General features: G+C 35.8%; 3 protein-coding genes across 3 annotated transcripts; 2 read left to right on the forward strand and 1 right to left on the reverse strand.

Annotated features, from left to right (window-relative positions):
• The first annotated feature begins 1,467 nt into the window (after positions 1-1,467).
• Positions 1,468-3,034, forward strand: LOC100260763 (anthranilate N-methyltransferase). The gene is made up of 4 exons (XM_010663204.3): positions 1,468-1,914; positions 2,047-2,309; positions 2,400-2,464; positions 2,542-3,034. The coding sequence occupies exons 1-4, from the start codon at positions 1,484-1,486 to the stop codon at positions 2,836-2,838; spliced, it is 1,056 nt and encodes a 351-aa protein (XP_010661506.1). The 5' UTR covers positions 1,468-1,483; the 3' UTR covers positions 2,839-3,034.
• Positions 3,035-9,185: 6,151 nt separating this feature from the next.
• LOC109123988 (retrovirus-related Pol polyprotein from transposon RE1) lies at positions 9,186-13,739 on the reverse strand. Its single transcript, XM_019225414.2, has one exon. It carries the CDS (start codon positions 13,737-13,739, stop codon positions 9,186-9,188), a length of 4,554 nt encoding a protein of 1,517 aa, XP_019080959.2.
• Positions 13,740-14,021: 282 nt separating this feature from the next.
• Positions 14,022-16,155, forward strand: LOC100260786 (quercetin 3-O-methyltransferase 1-like). The gene is made up of 4 exons (XM_002267143.5): positions 14,022-14,530; positions 15,170-15,480; positions 15,556-15,620; positions 15,696-16,155. Exons 1-4 carry the CDS (start codon positions 14,124-14,126, stop codon positions 15,990-15,992), a joined length of 1,080 nt encoding a protein of 359 aa, XP_002267179.1. The 5' UTR covers positions 14,022-14,123; the 3' UTR covers positions 15,993-16,155.
• The last annotated feature ends 3,337 nt before the right edge of the window (positions 16,156-19,492 follow it).

Raw genomic sequence — 19,492 nt, forward strand, 5'->3', positions numbered from 1 at the left:
ATAATTTTCACATCCGAAACTATATATATATATCTAGATCTATTCATTTGAGTCATCAAAATTTGTCGGTCTCCATTAATATATCAAACTATATTCATAAATATTTAATCTTTTTTACTTAGAAATTAATTAAACAAACTCTAATTAAAATTGAGATATTCAAAGAATATTTAAAATATTCAAAATTAATTAACAAATATAAATATTAATTTAAGGATTAAAAATCTTACATAAACAATTGATTTTCAAACCCTAAACCTCAAAATCTTCAACTTTATGTTATCTGATTTTTGTGTAAAAGGGTTTTTTTGAATAAAGAATATAGAAAAAATCTAATTTATACCTAGACGTTTTAAATAAAAAAAAACTTTTTTACCCTTATTAAATTACTTTAATTAATTATTAAATTATAATTTTACCCTTAAATTGGGTATGGGGCATTACATGTGTTTTTTGCCACACATGGAAATGGTATCCCACACTGGTAGGCGTATATTACGGAGTATAGTGTGGGGACCCCAGGTTTTTAATCGTTTTGGTTCCTTCATTTATTATATTTATGAATCGTGCAATTTACACTTTTGACCTTGGATATAGAGTGAAGCATAATATTTGTTTGACCAAATTTAAATATTTTTTTTTAACAATATTTGAACAAATTAATAGTTGAAAATAATTTATAATTAAGGAGTTGTTCAAAAAGAATTCTGATTTTTATTTTTAAGAATTAAAAAATTTTAAAATAGTTTACCATTTTGTTTGAAACATATTAATTAAAGTTTCTATTATTATTATTATTATTATTTGATAATTGGTAAATTTAAGGTATCATCAATAATAGGATTTGAACCTACCATACACTTTTCAGTATTCGCCTTGATCAATTTGGCTACTCTAGCGGTAAAAGCTTCTATTATTTTATGCCATTAACGGTAAAAAAAAAAAATACCACTCTAATTAATTCAAATAAGAATTATGACTTTTGATGATGCAAAATTCCACTTCTTATTCATCAATTTGTCCCATGTATAAAATAAAGCTAAATATTTTATTAGTATATGGAAAATGTAAACACTTTGTGGGTATTAAAATAAAATTTAGGGTATTAAAATAATATTATAGAATTTTTAATGTGTGAGTTAATTTTATTGACATTTTCAAAAGATTTAATTAAATATATTTGACTGTTAGTTTGAAATTTCATCGTATGCAATGTCTTGATTACCTTTCTCATTTGATATTTCCATTTAATTTTTATGAATTTTTAAATCAGCTATTTGCATTTCGAACTTCGAGAGGGGTGAATGCCGATGATGGGAAAAAAAAACAACCAACTATTAATAAAACTTGGATACAAATAAATGTGATAATGGTAAGGTAATGATGGGGAAATAATGGGCCTACAGGGGAAGGTTGGTGGAATTATAGCCTCTTGCACTACCATAAAATCGTGATTCAAGCCAGGAACAAAGCCGAAGCCATAATGGGTTCTTCAACAGAAGAAAGGCAGTACAGCCATGGCAGTACCGGTGAAGAAGAAGAAGTACAAGAGGCAGAGCACTACTGCAATGCCATGCAGTTGGTGGCCTCCTCTCTGTTACCTATGGTTATGCAAACGGCCATTGAGCTTGGCCTTTTTCATATCATTGCCAAAGCTGGTCAGGCCTCTGCCTCAGAAATAGCATCCCAGCTGCGTGCAAACAACCCGGCCGCACCCATCATGTTGGACCGCATCCTCTACTTTCTCACCTCTCACTCTGTCCTCACTTGCTCTGCGCTTGATGCTGATGGTGGGCGGCTCAAGAGGGTGTATGGAATCACACCTGTCTCCAAATATTTTGTCCCTGACCAAGATGGCATTTCATTGAGCCCATTGCTGACATTGACTCAGGACAAGGTCTTCATGGATAGCTGGTCAGTCTGCTCTATCTTTTTCGTTTTATCTACCTTGTCTGTGGGGTCACAACTGACTCCAGATATCTCTCAATACTTCTTCGGGTGCCATCTGAATAACTCAATTATTGAAGGAGGAATACCATTCAACAGGGCCCATGGAGTAAACGCATTTGAGTATCCTGGCAAGAACCCCAGATTCAATCAGGCCTTCAACACGGCCATGCTCAACCACACAATTATGATTACTAATAAAATCGTTGAATCCTACAAGGGTTTTGGGAATCTTAAGCAGGTGGTGGATGTTGGTGGCGGTCTGGGAACCACACTTGGTATAATCACATCAAAATACCCCAGCATCAAGGCAATTAATTTTGACTTGCCTCACGTTATACAGCATGCTTTGCCTTATCCTGGTATTTCTTTGTATAGTCTCATTTCACCAAGTTCAGTTTTGAATTCACAAGTTCCCCGAGTTGAAATTGGGTGATTCAAATTTGTTGCAGGGGTGGAACACCTTGGAGGAGATATGTTTGAAAGTGTTCCCAATGGAGAAGCCATGTTTCTGAAGGTGGGTTTAAGTTTCTCTTAATATACTAAACATGATAATACCATTTCTGATCTAATGATTTGTCAAATCATATGTAGTGGATACTTCATGACTGGAGTGATGAACACTGCTTGAAGTTGTTGAAGAACTGCTACAAAGCTCTGCCAGAGCATGGCAAGGCAATTGTGGTGGAGGGGTTTCTCCCAGAAATACCGGAGGGGAGTGCTTCTGTGCAAGCTCTCTGTGAAGGAGATTTGATTATGATGACTCAAAACCCTGGAGGAAGGGAGCGGACAAAGCAGGAGTTCCTGGACCTGGCAATGGCAGCTGGATTTGCTGGCATCAGATTTGAGTGCCTTGTGTATAATTACTGGATCATGGAATTCTTCAAGTAAACAGTACTTATAGTCAGACTCTTATCTATTCACGTTTGTGAGTGAAAAGTTGTGTTTGGAAGGTGAGAAACCAAAATAATTATATTTGATCAATGAACATCTGCTGGTATGTGAATCATGTGATTCACGTCTTCATTTGATTCCATTGTTGTAAACTTCATTTATCATCATCAAATTACTTATACATTTCAGCAAATTGTAACACATTTTTATTACATCTATAGGCAATATTATCTTGCAATCAAGTGTGAACCCAACCCGTTCATAAATAAGTTGGGTCATAAAGGTTGTTTGGGTATGATTAAATAAATAGGTTAGACAAGTTGAGTAATCAAATTTGAATACATCCCATTCATAAACAAGTCATAAAGGTCATTTTGATGTCATTAAATAAATAGGTTAGACAAGTTGAGTAGTCAAATCCGAAGCCGATATTTGATCATAACACGAACATGACAACATCTAAACCAAACCCGCTCAAATTCATATTGTTTTTTTTTTTTTTTTAATGGGCTAGACCAGGCTGAATACCCTCGTAGTTGGGCTTCAAGCTAGCTAGGCCCAGGCCACCCCTACCCAAAGCCCAAACTGGCTTTAGGCAATTCTTGGGCCGAATTGGAAGTTAAACTTGAGTCCAACACCTTAATATGCACATTGTAAAATGAAAACAATACAAAAGTTAGTTCAATAGCATGTAAAAAATTCCAACATTTAGAAAGTTCAAATTTCATCTCTAGTGTAACTATTAAGATCTTTTGTATTAATTTTAGTTGTTGACGATTTTGTTCGTTGTTGACGATTTTGTTCCTTTTCATTATAGTATAAAATCTAAAAATATCCACTGAAGATTCAAGGTTGTTGTTCACTCAATTGGATTATAACAAATAAATTTGAAGTGCTAAAACATTCAAGTGCTAAAAGTCACAACTCAAGCACTTAAATAAGCACCTCGAAGGTTAAGTCTGCTTGAGCACTCATGCTGAGAATTGTCAATCAAGCTTTCAATAACATTTATGAGTCTTTTTTTTTCCCATTATTTATCATATATATATATATATATATATATATTAGGTTTTGATACTTGGCCTAACTTGGATTTGCCCATGGAATAGGTTGGGGCTTAAAAAATCAATCTGAACCCAACCTTAAAGGGATTGGATTGGGCTCAAATCATGCTTCAACCCAAAAAATTCGAACAGACTCAAGTTGGTCATATACTAAATCCAATTCTCTTCGAAGTTATATATAAGATTACATGACACAAATGACATGTTTTATATAAGTCCCGAATATAATAGTTGAATTTTTTGAAGTGGTACTATATGTGAGAACGTTTATGTCCTCGGAATAACTAGTACAACTAACTAACAAAAGCTAAAGTAGCTCGTTAAAATGAAGGTTACAAATGCATAACTATACTACATATATATATATATATATATATATATATGTAGTATAGTTATGCATTTGTAACCTATATATATATAGGGTTTTTCTATAATGATACTGTTACCACAAAGTGTATTAAAGAGGTACCATTAGGATGAGCTCGGTATTGCACCCAAGAGGTACCATAAAATCTTTCTAGGAGTGAGTTATATGGAAATAGGTGGCATACTAGACCATCAGCTCATATTTTGTATGACCACATCCAGGTACCAACATGTACAACATGAGGTCATGTTTAGTTAGATGGATTTACTCATACGTTATATGTGTGTTGTGTTAAAATATACATAATCATCATTCAATGAGATTTAGTAATGGATGAACGTGTTTAACAATTTTCTTAAAAATAAATTTTATACATGAAATATATCTATAGGGATGTTAACTACAAAATTTGAAATTAACATTAGTTAAACATATTTAAACCAAAATGTTAGGAGATGTGAATGAAATTAACATTAATCAAATATAAGATAGGATAAATGATACAATAATTTATTAAACTTTTATTTTAATATCCCTTTTACATTAATTAAATATAATAATTCTAAGTTAAAGATATGTATTATACATATTGCAAAGATTATAAATTTATTCTTCTTATCCATTTTTCTTATTTTTTAAAAAAAATATTTTTATAATATCAATTGTAAAATAAAAAAATAACATTCAAAGACCCAAAATTAATTACGATCCTTTGATTTTTTTTTTTAATCTGATCAAATAAATTAAATTGATTTAATTAGTCAAATTTAATTCTTATAGCCGCTTGGGCTTTCAAGCTGTAGTCGTGTAGGTTTTAAGGTTATACCCATTTAGTATTTTCTCTCATTTTACCACTACAACGGCAATGTATGTGGTCCTCCCATGATAGTCTTTTGTTACGTGACTAGAGTTTCGTCACAATAGCACGGTCTATGCGACACCCCCCTGTAAGCCTATTCAAGGTGCTCAGTCTGCACGTCATGCTTTTCAAATGCTTTATATTGACTGGTTTCATCCTGCTATCAACTCATTAGGGAAACAAATCCAAATCCTGATCAATTTGTGTAGGAGCAACCAAGTTTTTTTTTCATTGTTAAGTCAATGACTATCGACAAACTCCTCAAACACAATCGGGTCGACATGCATGAACTCCAAAGAATTTTCCGACAACACCTACATACCCAATGCCTCAAGCATGATCCTCACTACATTTTGCTTTAACCAACCAACTTATTCTTCTTGATAAGCACTTCCGCTACACTATTATGGACACTAGACAAACAATATGTGACACTTTGCACATCTACAACCACCATTGTACCATTGCATCTTCCATTTTTCCGCTGTTATCCCAAGTTATTTTTGCCACTATCGCACCCTACTCTATTACAACACTTGAACATTACTATATTCTAATTGCAATCTCTTAGGATTTTCTTTAAGTTCAAGTAGTGTTGTATCTTGCTAACGATGTGCGCATAAAAAGAGGTTTGACTATTAAATCCTAGAGGTGGGACAATGGTTCCCTACTATACCGAGGTTGATACTTGAGGAGGTAGATTTACTTTAAGGATAGTGCTTTATCACATCTCAATCAATTAAATCTGATAAGTACCTATTTCAAATTTATTTTCTTGTTTGCTTTTTTTTTAGGGTTGGCCAACTTTTGTTTACTTTCATTCCATGAAACCTAATTTACCAACAAAAAGGAATTCCTAGAGTTGGTAAAGTTGTGAGATTTAAATGGTTTGTTCTTGCTTATTGGGTATGGAATACTTTAAGTAAACCATAGTTATCTTTTTGCATGGTTTTGGGAAAGAGATGGCATGCCATGTTCTATAATAAGATTTTCCTAATAAAATGAGAGGCCCAAAGGGATTCCGTTTGTCTATTGATATGTTGTGCAAATAGGACTTTGATAATGAAATTTCATAAAGTGGCCTAGTTGTACCACCAGGCAATGGCAGCTGGATTTACTGGCATCAGATTTGAGTGCCTTGTGTATAATTACAAGATCATGGAATTCTTCAAGTAAACAGCATACATAGTTTAATCAGTGAAAAATTGTGTTTGGAAGGTGAGAAACCAAAATAATTAAATTTAATCAATGAACATGTGCTGGTATGTGAATGATGTGATCCACGTCTTCATTTGATTCCATTATTGTTGTAAACTTCATTTATCACTACCGCTTTCATCAAGTTACTTCTGACATTTTCATTAGCACGTAGGCAATATTGTTTTACAGCCAATAAACAAGTTGGATCATAAAGGTGAATTTTGACATGATTAACTAAATATAAGTTATATAGGTTGAACAGTCAAACCCGAACATGATCTACCATTATGACCCGAACACAATTACACCTAACTCAAACCCGCTAAAATTTATATTGTTTTTTTTTCTTTTTTCTTTTTTCTTTTTTTAATTATGTTGTGATACGTGTCAAAATTATCACCATTGTTCCCGCACTTGCTACACACCTGACCTCATGTAAATGGGCTAGACCAGGCTTGGCTCAGACCCTCTTGGTTGGGCTCCAGGCTAGGCTCGGGACTCCCCTACCGAACCCCAAATGGGCCTTTGGATAGTTCTTGGGCTGAGTTGGATGTTAAACTTGAGTCCATGCCTGTCCCAGGCCCAAAAGTAGTTTAACAGTTAGCATGTTAAAATTCTCAGCTTTTGGAAGGTTCAAATCTCATCTCTTGCATAACATTTATGGATAATGCTTATCATATATACATATTAGGTTTTAATACTCAGCCCAAGACCCTAAAGGGATTGGATTGGGCTTGAATCAGGCTTTGACCCGAAGTTTTTTAACAGACTTATATGAAGGAATATATAAGTAAGACTACATGGCACACTTAGCAGGTTCTATATAAATCCCCAATATGGGATTCAAATTTTTTATTGTATTATAAAAAATATAAAGGAAATTCAAATATAATTAAAATTAATTAGAAATTTATATATTTTTAAATTATTTAATTTTTATATTAAAGAGTTAAAATAAATTAAATAAGTTTAAAGTAGTATATAAAAATAATTCATTGACTTTAAATCTATTTTTTATTTTTCTTTACTACTTCTTCTTTTCTATTTTTATATTTTCTTTAAATTTTTTGAAAACCAAACATAACTGGGTAAAGCACAACTTCAAACAATATTGATTATAACGCTTCATATCACACAGTCAATTTAGGTTCACATCAACACTAATTGATATCATTTAAGAAAAGTCTTTTTAAGAAAAAAAGAAAAAACCTTCATTATATCATCTAAAATTCAATTGGTATTAAAAAAAATAAAAATTAAGTCATTTATAATATTAAACCATCATCATTTGAATGACTCATACTTAGAATCAGAAGCAATATTTATTGGATCTTGAAGTAGTCCTAACTCCCATGTACTTCTTAGAGAGCACATTTGGTAATGTCTCAATAAACCTTTGGTTGGTACTTGTAGATTCTCAATATATATATATCATTGATTTAAAATTTCGTCCAATAACAATCTTATAAATATATCTCATATATAAAATTTATTTTTAGGGAATTATTAACACATTTATGTAAAAAAATTTAGACTATGTTTGGTTCTTAAAAAATTTGAGAGAGCGTTGAAATGAAAGGACATGGTGGAGGGCAATGTTCATGCCGAACTACAAGAAGGCCCCCAAAGGGAAAGGGTTGAAACGAAAGGACATGGTGGAGGGTAATGTTCATGCCAAAGTCCAAGAAGGGCCGCCAAGGGAAAGGGTTGAAATGAAAGAACATGGTGGCGGTGGAAGGTTACAAGACAATGATGTAATGTAAATGATCGAGTATAAATATCTATGATCTATTTTGCTTAGGCATACTTTGCTTAGGCATAATTGGAAAGTTGATTTAACTGGTCACGAGGGGAAGTAATACAAGAGTATATATAAACTACAAAAATGGGTCAAAGTGGATTTTCCCACACTAGCTCTTTCGGGTATTAACTCCACCAAAGATGATCCGAGGAGAAGCTTTGGTTACACTTGTTACAATTTTTTACTGTCCAATAACCAAAATGATTCTAAAGTAAATAATAATTAGTTACACCAAAATATGATCAGAGTTGGAACCACATCCATAACCCAAGTCAATTTGTGAGGTTAATATTTTGAAAAGAGCCAATGACATTGATTGAGCCAAACAAATCCAATGATATCCAATTAGGATGTCCAACCATATCTTAAAATACCACCAAAAATTTTTGAAAAGAATCAAGTTAAAGAATTTGTACCCAAATGGGATCTAATGGTATTTTTTTTTGAATCCATACCCAAAAAATATAAAATATAAGCAAAAGATCAAAAGCAAGGGAATAGAGTATTCAACTTATAGATAATTCACATGATTTTTTCGTTTATTATCAGGATTTTGCTTGTAAGTGCATGTGCAGAAATTCAATTTACATATGCCTAAAACTGTTTCATTAAATAATCGGATAGATGATCTAGGAGAAGTCTAGAAATTGTCATCATCAAATGCATCACTTGAAGATGTTTTCAACCCAGAGTTAAAAAAAAGGAGAATAATAATAATAAATTAAAAAAAAAAAGGTGGGTTGGCCAGAGTTTGGCCAAAGACCCTATACCATGCACGACCTGCCCAAAAATCTGGCAGAAATTGTCCATGTAGATATCCATTTCTATAGCATTCTTGAAAAGAAGAAGAATTGGCTGAATGATTATTATTGATGTTGAAGTGTGTATTTATACAAGGAGGTTTGAGATCTTTCTCTACAAGTCAGGAATCAGCTTACCATATTCTAGACTATCCATCTATAAGTCAGGAATTACAATAGGAAAACTAACATATACAAATCATCTATTCTTAATATGAAAGATTTAGAAATATTGACTTTCTAACACTCCCCCTCAAGTTGGAGAGTGGATATCCTGCACTCCCAACTTGCGAATCATAGGAGCAAAAAACTCCTTTCCCAATGGTTTAGTCAAAATGTCTGCAAGTTGGTGCGCTGAGCTCACATGTCTTGTAATAATGGAACCATCTTGGATCTTGTCCCTAATATAGTGACAATCCATCTCAATGTGTCTAGTACGCTCATGGAAAACAGGGTTGGCTGCAATGTGCAATGCTGCCTTGTTGTCACAATACAACAAGGCAGGTTCCTTATGTAAAACACCCAAATCTTTCAAAAGGTACCGAAGCCATGTCAACTCACAACAAGCTCCTGTCATTGCACGATACTCTGCTTCGGCTGAAGAGAGTGACACTGTTTTCTGTCGCTTTGATCTCCAAGAAATCAGTGAAGGTCCAAGGAATACACAGTAGCCTGTAGTGGACCTTCTAGTAAGTGGACAACCTGCCCAATCAGAATCACAATAGGCTCTCAATCTGAAATCATTATTCGAAGAGAAGAACAGACCTTGACCAGGTGCATTCTTAAGATAACGTACAACTCTGAACGCTGCTTCCATATGAGCCTTTCTCGGTTGATGCATAAACCGGCTTAACACATGAACTGCATAAGTGATATCTGGCCTCGACACAGTTAGATATATTAACCTTCCAACCAATCTCCTATAACGACCTTGATCCTTGAGCAAATCGCTCTTATCAGACAATTTCAATCCTCGTTCCATAGGTGTATCAATAGGGGCAGCGCCCAACAATCTTGCATCCTCAATAATCTCTAATGCATACTTACGTTGGGAAATAAAAATCCCATTTTTAGAAGCAGAAACCTCAATGCCAAGAAAGTATTTTAAATCACCCAGATCTTTGAGATGAAAATGACTATGCAGAAATTTTTTTGTTGTAGCAATGCTCACAGGATCATTTCCAGTAATCAGAATATCATCAACATATATCAAGAGGGCAGTAAAGGACTTGCCTTGTTTTTTGGTGAACAAAGAATAATCGGCTCGAGATTGTGCATAACCGGCGGATTGAATAGCTTCTGAGAACTTGGCGAACCACTGGCGAGAAGCTTGTTTCAGACCGTAGAGTGATTTATGAAGGCGACATACCAAGTTTTCCTCCCCCTGTCGCCGAAGCCCTAGCGGCGGAGACATATATATTTCCTCATGTAAGTCGCCATGAAAAAAAGCGTTGTTAACATCCATTTGATGAATAGACCAGCCACGGGCTGCGGCCAATGCAAGCAAGCAGCGGACAGATATGATCTTGGCGGTGGGGGAAAAGGTATCCTGATAATCGACACCTTCTAATTGAGTAAAGCCTTTCGCTACCAATCGTGCTTTGTAACGCTCAATAGACCCATCTGAACGGTGTTTAATTTTATACACCCATCGACAGCCAATCGGTGTCTTGCCGGCCGGAAGTGGAGTGAGAGACCAAGTGCCATTAGCTTGGAGAGCTTGCAATTCAGAACGCATTGCCTTCTGCCACTCAGGATGAGCGGCTGCTTCCGAATAAGACCTGGGTTCTGTGACAGCACTATGTTGAGCAACAAAAGATCTATATGCAGGCTTATATCTGTGATAAGAAACATAATTGGCCAGTAGATATCGTGTACCTTTAGTTGGACCTGGAATCAAGGAAGACGATTGATTGGAGGAAACGTGGGAGCAAACATAATCGTGGAGCTTGATTGGCGGGGCGATATGGCGGCTAGAGCGACGGAGCGGAGTGGCTGGTTTGGGTGAGTGTGTTTCTGGTGAAAAGATGGGTGTCTCAGCTGGAGGAGCGGACGGGATGGATGCAAACGGTGGCCCCGGAGAAGGCGATACTAGAGTTGTAGAAGGCGATGGTGAAGGGTTTGGATCAATCTGAGAAGAAGGTTCGATAATGAGTTCGGAAGGTCGAGAAGGAGAGGAAAAGTCATCATTTTCTGTGGTGGGAGACGGTGTGCTTGTGTGGTTGGAAAGAAGAGGGGAAAGTGCGTGAGAAGTAGAGTCAAAGGAGGAAGAGATGTCGTGGGCCACTAAGGGGATTGGACCAGAATTATGGGTCAACGAAGGGAGAGTAGAGTTGGGCTTGAGAGAGACATAAGGAAAAATATCTTCATGAAATTTGACATCTCGGCTAGTAAAGACCTTTTTGGTTGATAAATCAAATAATTTGTATGCTTTTTGACCAACAGGATAACCGATGAAGATGGATGGCATGGCACGGTAATCAAATTTGTGAGAGGTGTGAACATTGGTGGCATAGGCTAAACATCCGAAAACACGGAGATGGGAGTAAGAAGGTGGTTTTGAGTAAAGCAATTCAAAAGGAGTTTTGAAAGACAATATTGGTGAAGGTAACCGATTGATGATATGTACGGCAGTGAGAGCACACTCCCCCCAAAATTGAGTGGGAACTTGAGCATGGAATTTCAAAGCTCGGGCTACTTGTAAAATATGACGATGTTTGCGTTCCACAACCCCATTTTGTTGAGGCGTGTAAACACAAGAATGTTGAAAGATGACACCATTATCTTGGAAAAAGGAACGAAGTGAGGTAAATTCTCTACCATTGTCACTTCGAAAAGTTTTAATGCGAAATTCAAATTGTGTGAACACATAGCTGAAGAAACGTTTTAAAAGTGATTGTGCTTCATCTTTATGTCGCATTAAAAATATCCAAGTGAAACGTGTATAATCATCGACAATAGTGAGAAAGTAATGGGCACCAAACAGAGAAGGGTGTCGATAACGTCCCCAAATGTCACAATGAATAATCTCAAAAGGTTTTGTAGAAGAAATAGCACTAGTACCAAAAGGTAAACGACTTTGCTTAGCCAAAGGACATATAGGGCAAGCATTATTGGACTGAACAGAAAAATTCAAGAAATTCTTGGCAATGAAACTCAAACGAGAAGGTGATACATGGCCTAAGCGACTGTGCCAGAGATTAGTGGAAGAGATGGCGAGATTGCAGGCTGGTTGGTTTGTGGATGAGGAATGGTTGGTTAAAGATTTCTCCGTCGCTAGTGCCACCAAATAGTATAGTCCGTCACGTTGTTTACCCAAACCAATCGTCCTCCTCGTAGCCAGATCCTGCAAAATACACCAATAAGGGAAAAATGTCACTGAACAATTTAGACCTCTTGTCAAACGACTAACTGATATTAAATCAACTTTGAATGTAGGCACAGATAAGACATCATGCAGATAATAGACGGAATTCAGAGGCAAAGTCCCTTTCGTAACGATATTCGCTTTTTCTCCACTAGGCAATAATACGGGCGGTAACGAGCAATTTTTATCTTTATGCAATAACTTAGAGGATGAAGTAATATGATCTGTCGCCCCACTATCAATAATCCAATTGCGGGAAGCGACTTTGGACAAACCTGGCTTTGTTACCGCATTCACTTTGGAACTAGAGTTTTCATCTTGGTTATTAAGAAGTGACAAAAGTTGCTTGAGTTGGGCTTCTGACAATGCAACTGCAGGTTTCCCTTCATCTGCCTCAGAAACTTGGTTAGCCGCAGAAAAACTTTTATTCCGATTTGAGTTTGAGCCTAAGTTCATTCTTGCTTTAGGATGGTCTGGTGGGTATCCATGTAGTTGAAAACACTTTTGGACCCAATGACCCATATCTCCACAATACGAGCACTGGGGACGTCCTCTACCAGAACCCATGCGGCGCCGATCTTGATCAAAAAATGGTCTGCCATCTTGTCCTTGAGAAGACCGATTCTCCCGGAAATTTTGAGAACCAGAGGGGCGATTAGTCGGTTCCATCCTTCTTGTGTTCGATCGATCTATTCCGTCCTTCCAAGTTGTCGAAGACTTTCCGTTGCTGCGCACGGCCATAGCAGCACTTGCGGCAGATTCCGCTGCTGCGTTCGTCGAAGTGAGGAGGCGTTGCTTTTCTTCTTGAGAGATAGAGGAGTATGCTTGGCAGACAGAAGGAAGAGGATTCATCAGGAGGATTTGCCCGCGAATAGCACTGTAAGATTCATTCAAACCCATCAGAAATTGCATCAATTTTTGTTGATCTTGTTGTGCCCCATGTGCTGCAGCGTTGTAGGAAGCCAGTTCATCCCACAGGCCTTTCAATTTTGTGTAATAGGCAGAGACAGAGAGTTGCTCTTGTCGAAGACAAGCAATATCTCGCTGAATTTCAAAGATGCGAGGCGCATTGCTCTGAGAGAATCGCTCACAGAGATCTTCCCAAACTTCATGAGAAGTAGAATAATAAATTACACTGTCCGCAATTTCTGGATTGAGAGTGTTGACGATCCAAGAGTGAACCATGTCGTTACACCGTGACCAAGTCGCATAACCTTCAGGATCAATTTCTTCTGAAGGAGCCTTGATCGAGCCATTAACAAAACCCAATTTGTTCTTGGAGTTTAAAGCTAGAATCATAGCCCTTTTCCAAGCCGAATAATTGTCTCCATTCAAAGATTTGGAAATCAAAACCAAACCTGGGTGATCTGAATGGTGAGTGAAATAGGGATTGGAGAGATCTGCCTTTGAGAAATTCGTAGGAATCTCTGATTTTGCCATGATGATTGAAGAAAAGAGATGCTACACGAGAGAGATTAGAGTGCAGCAATGAATCAGGATTTTAGTCCTGCTCTGATACCATGAAAAGAAGAAGAATTGGCTGAATGATTATTATTGATGTTGAAGTGTGTATTTATACAAGGAGGTTTGAGATCTTTCTCTACAAGTCAGGAATCAGCTTACCATATTCTAGACTATCCATCTATAAGTCAGGAATTACAATAGGAAAACTAACATATACAAATCATCTATTGTTAATATGAAAGATTTAGAAAGATTGACTTTCTAACAATTCTATATAATGTACAGAGGTGTGGTGGTTTGGATCATCACGAAGAAATTGAGTGAGAGAAAGGGACAGTTGTTTACCAATCAGAGCCAATAATGGGGTCTTCAGCAGAAGAGAAACAGAGCAGCAGGCTATGCCATGAGGATGGTGATGTAGAGCCCTGCTCCTACGCCATGCAATTGGTGACCTCCTCTGTGTTGCCCATGGTTATGCAGACCTCCATTGAGCTAGGCCTTTTTGATATCATTGCCAAATTGGGTCAGGCCTCTGCCTCAGAAATAGCTTCCCGGCTGCCTACAAAGAACCCAGAGGCACCCATCATGCTGGATCGTATGCTCTACCTTCTTACCACTCACTCTGTTCTCAGTTGCTCTGCCATTGATGGTGATGAGAGGGTGTACGCACTCACACCTGTCTCCAAATACTTTGCCAGTAATCAAGATGGAGTTTCCTTCGGCCCACTACTGGCTTTGATACAGGACAAGGTCTTCATGGATAGCTGGTCAGTTTGCTTCTTTTCCCTCTCCCTCCCCCTGCTGAGCATACTTTTAACCCCCACAATTCTCATAATCACAACCCATAAACCCAATTTCCATGGATTTATCTGTAAACCCGTTTGGTATGTTGTGATTACTGAAAATAAATCCTGGTCTCCAAACCAAAAAGTTCTAATTTTGTTGAGTTTTTTCATATGAACCAAACAAGTGACGATCACGTTTAAACTTTTTGCATTTCAAACCTAAAAAGACCAGGCATAGCAATTTGAAATCAACCATTTAACTTACTCTGTTTAGACTCATGGTGAATTCCAAACCTAAAAGGTGGTTCCATTTAATGATACAGACCAAGACAAAGGGGAAATATGAAGAGACCATGTTTTCACCTTCAGCACCTAGAAGTGATTCTTTTTATGCCTTATCTCATCATGTACTTTTTCAAATTAGATGTACGAAAAGAATAAGCTGTTAGGTGTGAATTGTGGGTTTGGGATCGTGTTGAAGTACTAATATTAGTAGTGAAGAGATGTTAGTAAAATGATGATCTGATAGAAGAACTATGATTTTATGCACATTTTCTAGATCTCTTTGTTCATTGCTGTGTCTTTTCCAGTTAGATAACTTCAGCTTTCCATTCACTTCAGGTCCCAACTGAAAAATGCGATTATTGAAGGAGGAATACCATTTAACAGGGTCCATGGATCTCATGCATTTGAGTACCCTGGCAAGGACCCCAGATTCAATCAGGTTTTCAACACGGCAATGTTCAACCACACAACGATAATTGTTAATAAGATCCTTGAGTCCTACAAGGGTTTTGAGCACCTTACACGGGTGGTCGATGTTGGTGGCGGTCTGGGAACCACCCTTAGCATAATCACATCCAAATACCCCCATATTGAGGCTATTAATTTTGACTTGCCTCATGTTATAGAACATGCTGTGGCGTTTCCTGGTATAACTTTTTACTTCCTGTTTCCAAATAATTTTATTGAAGTGTTAGTTTAGTTTGGGCTCAATTTTGTTGCAGGTGTGGAACACATTGGAGGGGATATGTTTGAAAGTGTTCCCAAAGGAGATGCCATTTTTATGAAGGTGAGTTTGAGTCTTTCCAGCATCCTAACCAGCATATTGGATGCTGTATTGATAGTTAAAAAAACATGCATGTAGTGGATACTTCATGATTGGAGTGATGATCACTGCTTAAAGTTGTTGAAGAACTGCTACAAAGCTCTACCAGAGCATGGGAAGGTGATCATTGTGGAGGGGGTTCTTCCAGAAATACCGGAAAAGGGATCTACTGTGAAAGCTATCTGCCAAACAGATTTGATAATGTTGACTCAAAACCCTGGAGGAAAGGAGAGGACAAGGAAGGAGTTCCTGGACTTGGCAATTGGAGCTGGATTTGCTGGCATCAGATATGAATGCTATGTCTCTTGTTATTGGGTTATGGAAATCTTCATGTAAACAACATATGGTTAATTGTCATGGTACTGTTTGCAATTGTTTATGAAACAACTTTGCAAAAGGGAATAACTCTGTAATGGTTCTGTTTTATGCAATTAGTGTTTGGAGTATGATCAACCAAAGTAACTTTAATCAATAATGCAGATGCTTCAGTTCGTGTTCATTTCTTTTCCTTTATTTCTTTTGTCTTCGTTTACTTCTTGTTTTGATTCCACTGTTGTTGCAACCCCTACACTGATCACAACCACCACCACCACCACCACTTTAAACATTTCCATGGCTGCTGCCATAGCCAATGGTTAACATGTTTAGATTTATGATTGTAGTCATTGCATTACATTCCACAAACAGTACAATGGTGATCAGGTTGAACCGGTCTGACTGAAGCAAAATTATTGGGCTCTGTTTTTGGTATCAATAGCTTTAAAGGAGTTTTCAGAATTTATGCAAAGTGGGTTATGGCTTTCCTTGGTTTCTGACATAGATCTCATATCAATGATAGGAAAACTTTCAATCATAACCATTCCACCATGAAGATTCCACATGCTTTTAGAGTCGAGCAGAAAACTCCAAAGTCATTATAGTGCAGCTTAGGTTCATTTATGATAATGGCCCAATAAGATTAGAGTGTGCCTTAAGAGGACAATGAAAAGGAGAACAACGAGGACAACCCCAAGTTGCAAATAAAGAAAATGTTGTGCATTCTTCATCCTTTCTTTTCCCAAGGAAAGACCGTCTTCAGAAACCCATATACTTAATTTACATTTTTTATGCAGGTGTTGCTTTCTTTTCTTAGGGAATTGAAGTGATCATGAAAACAGGGGTTATTGGCCAAGCAGTTACCTAGTCCTTTGAGGTCTTACAATCCTGAGTGTTTCCATCCTTCCCTTTTGGTATGGCCTCTGTGGGAAATTTATTTCTAATGCTCACTATTGCTGAATTTCTACACCGGGGTCTTTCATGGGATCTATTTTGGAAGTTTTCTGGCTAACTTGCTATCATTCCTTATCCATTTTGTCCTTTTGCTTTCATTTGGGCTACACAATAAGACATTGTCTGTCGAGTTTTTTATTATCTTCCACGGTAAGCAATGGTAGCTGGATTTGCTGGCATCAGATTTGAGTGCCTTGTGTATAATTACTGGATCATGGAATTCTTCAAGTAAACAGCATACATAGTTTAATCAGTGAAAAATTGTGTTTGGAAGGTGAGAAACCAAAATAATTAAATTTAATCAATGAACATCTGCTGGTATGTGAATCATGTGATCCATGTGATCCATGTCTTCATTTGACTCCATTGTTATTATAAACTTTTAGTAAGTTTGGTAGTGATTCTAGAAAACGTTTTTATTATTATTAACACTTGAATGATAGAAAATTTTAAGTGTTAAAAATGTTAGAAACGCTTTCTAAAATCATTGTCAAACGAGTTCTTCATTTATCGTCACCACTTTCATCAAATTACTTCTGACATTTTAGCAAAATGTATTACATCTTCATTACGCAATATTATTTTACAACCAACAAACAAGTTGGATCATGAATGTCAATTTCAACATGATTAACTAAATATAGGTTATACAAGTTGAACGGTCAAACCCGAACATGATCTACCATTGTGACCCCGATACGATTACACCTAACTCAAACCTGCTAAAATTTGTATTTTTTTTTTTTAATTATATTGTGATACGTGTCAAAATTATCACCATTATTCCCACACTTACTACACAGCTGACCTCATGTAAATGGGCCAGTCCAGGCTGGGCTCAGACCCTCTTGGTTGGGCTCCAGGCTAGGCTTAGGGCTCCCCTACCAAACCCCAAATGGGCCTTTGGATAGTTCTTGGGCTGAGTTGGATGTTAAACTTGAGTCCATGCCTGTCCCAGGCCCAAAAGTAGTTCAATAGTTATCATGCCAACATTTTCAGCTTTTGGAAGTTTCAAATCTCATCTCTTGCATAACATTTTTGGATAATGCTTATCATATATACATATTAGGTTTTAATACTCAGCCCAACTAGGATTTGCCCATGGAATGGGCTCGAGCTTTAAAGATCAGCCCAAACCCGACCCTAAAGGGATTGGATTGGTCTCTAATCAGGCCTTGACCCGAAATATTTGAACAGACTTATATGAAGGTGTATATAAGACTACGTGGCACATGTAGAAGGTTCTATATAAATCCCTAATAGGGTACTCAAAATTTATTATAAAAAATATAAAAGAAAATAGAATATTATTAAAATTAGTTAGAAAATTATGTATTTTTAAATTATTTAATTTTTATATTGAAGAATTAAAATAAGTAAAATAAGTTTAAAGTAACATATAAAAATAATTTATTAACTTTAATTCTATTTTTTATTTTCCTCTTACTTTTTCTTTTCTATTTTCTCTCAAATTTTTTGGGAACCAAATATAGTCTAGAAAATTTTACGTAAATGTGTTTAACAATTCCTTAAAAAATAAGTTTTATATATAAAATACATTTATAAAATTGATATTTGACAAAATTTTAAATCAATGAAGTACTTAGATGTTAGGACTACTTCAAGGTCCAATAATTTCGCTTTTGATTGTAAGTATAAGTCACTTAAAGGATGACATTTCAATATCATAAAAGACTTTAAATTATCCTTTTTGATAGTGGTTGATTTTTAGATGATAGAATGAAAGTTTTTTCTTAGAAGGCTTTTCCTAAAATGATACCGATTAGTGTTGGTATGATCCTAGATTGATCGTGATATGAAGCATTATAATTAATATTGTTTGAAATTGTGCTTTATCTAGAAGATTATAAGGTTATGTTTGAATTCAGGTCACCAAACTCTAACAAAAGTTAATAAATTATTTTTACATTCTACTTCAAACTTATTTAATTTATTTTAACTCTTCAATATAAAAAATAAACTAATTTTAATTATATTTAATTTTCTTCAATATTTTTCATATCATAAGCAAACACAAAAAAATTATTTCACTTAACATTTGTTTTCATTTCTTAATACTTATTGGGAATCAAACATGTCTGATATTTAGGTTAATTACACACTAGCAGTCATTACCTAGATTAAGAGTGCTTGAGTATGGTGATTTAGCAGCTAATAACTCAAAAATTTTGAAGGGGATGTTGCATTATGATAACCGATGTTGTCAATTTTTACTCTTCTTTTGAGTAAAATTCAAAAGTAATCATGGAGATTAGGGATGACAATAGGTGGGTTCAGGACAGGTACCCCCATCCCAACCCATCCTATTTATTCAAAATAATTATCATTCTCATCTCATTTAAAAAATTAAATAGGATTGGACGGGATGGGTATGAGAAATTCTCATACCTGTCCCACTCCGCCCCGTTTAAATTTTTTTTTTAATTTTTTTAATTTTTAAAAAATTACTTTTAACATTTTTAATTGCATTAAAATAAACAGATTTTATAAATAATTAAATTATTATACTTTTTATAACTTATTTTATTAAAAAATATTTTATTATT

This window comes from Vitis vinifera, chromosome 15 (assembly GCF_030704535.1).
Source record: "Vitis vinifera cultivar Pinot Noir 40024 chromosome 15, ASM3070453v1".
NCBI classification, from domain to species: domain Eukaryota; kingdom Viridiplantae; phylum Streptophyta; class Magnoliopsida; order Vitales; family Vitaceae; genus Vitis; species Vitis vinifera.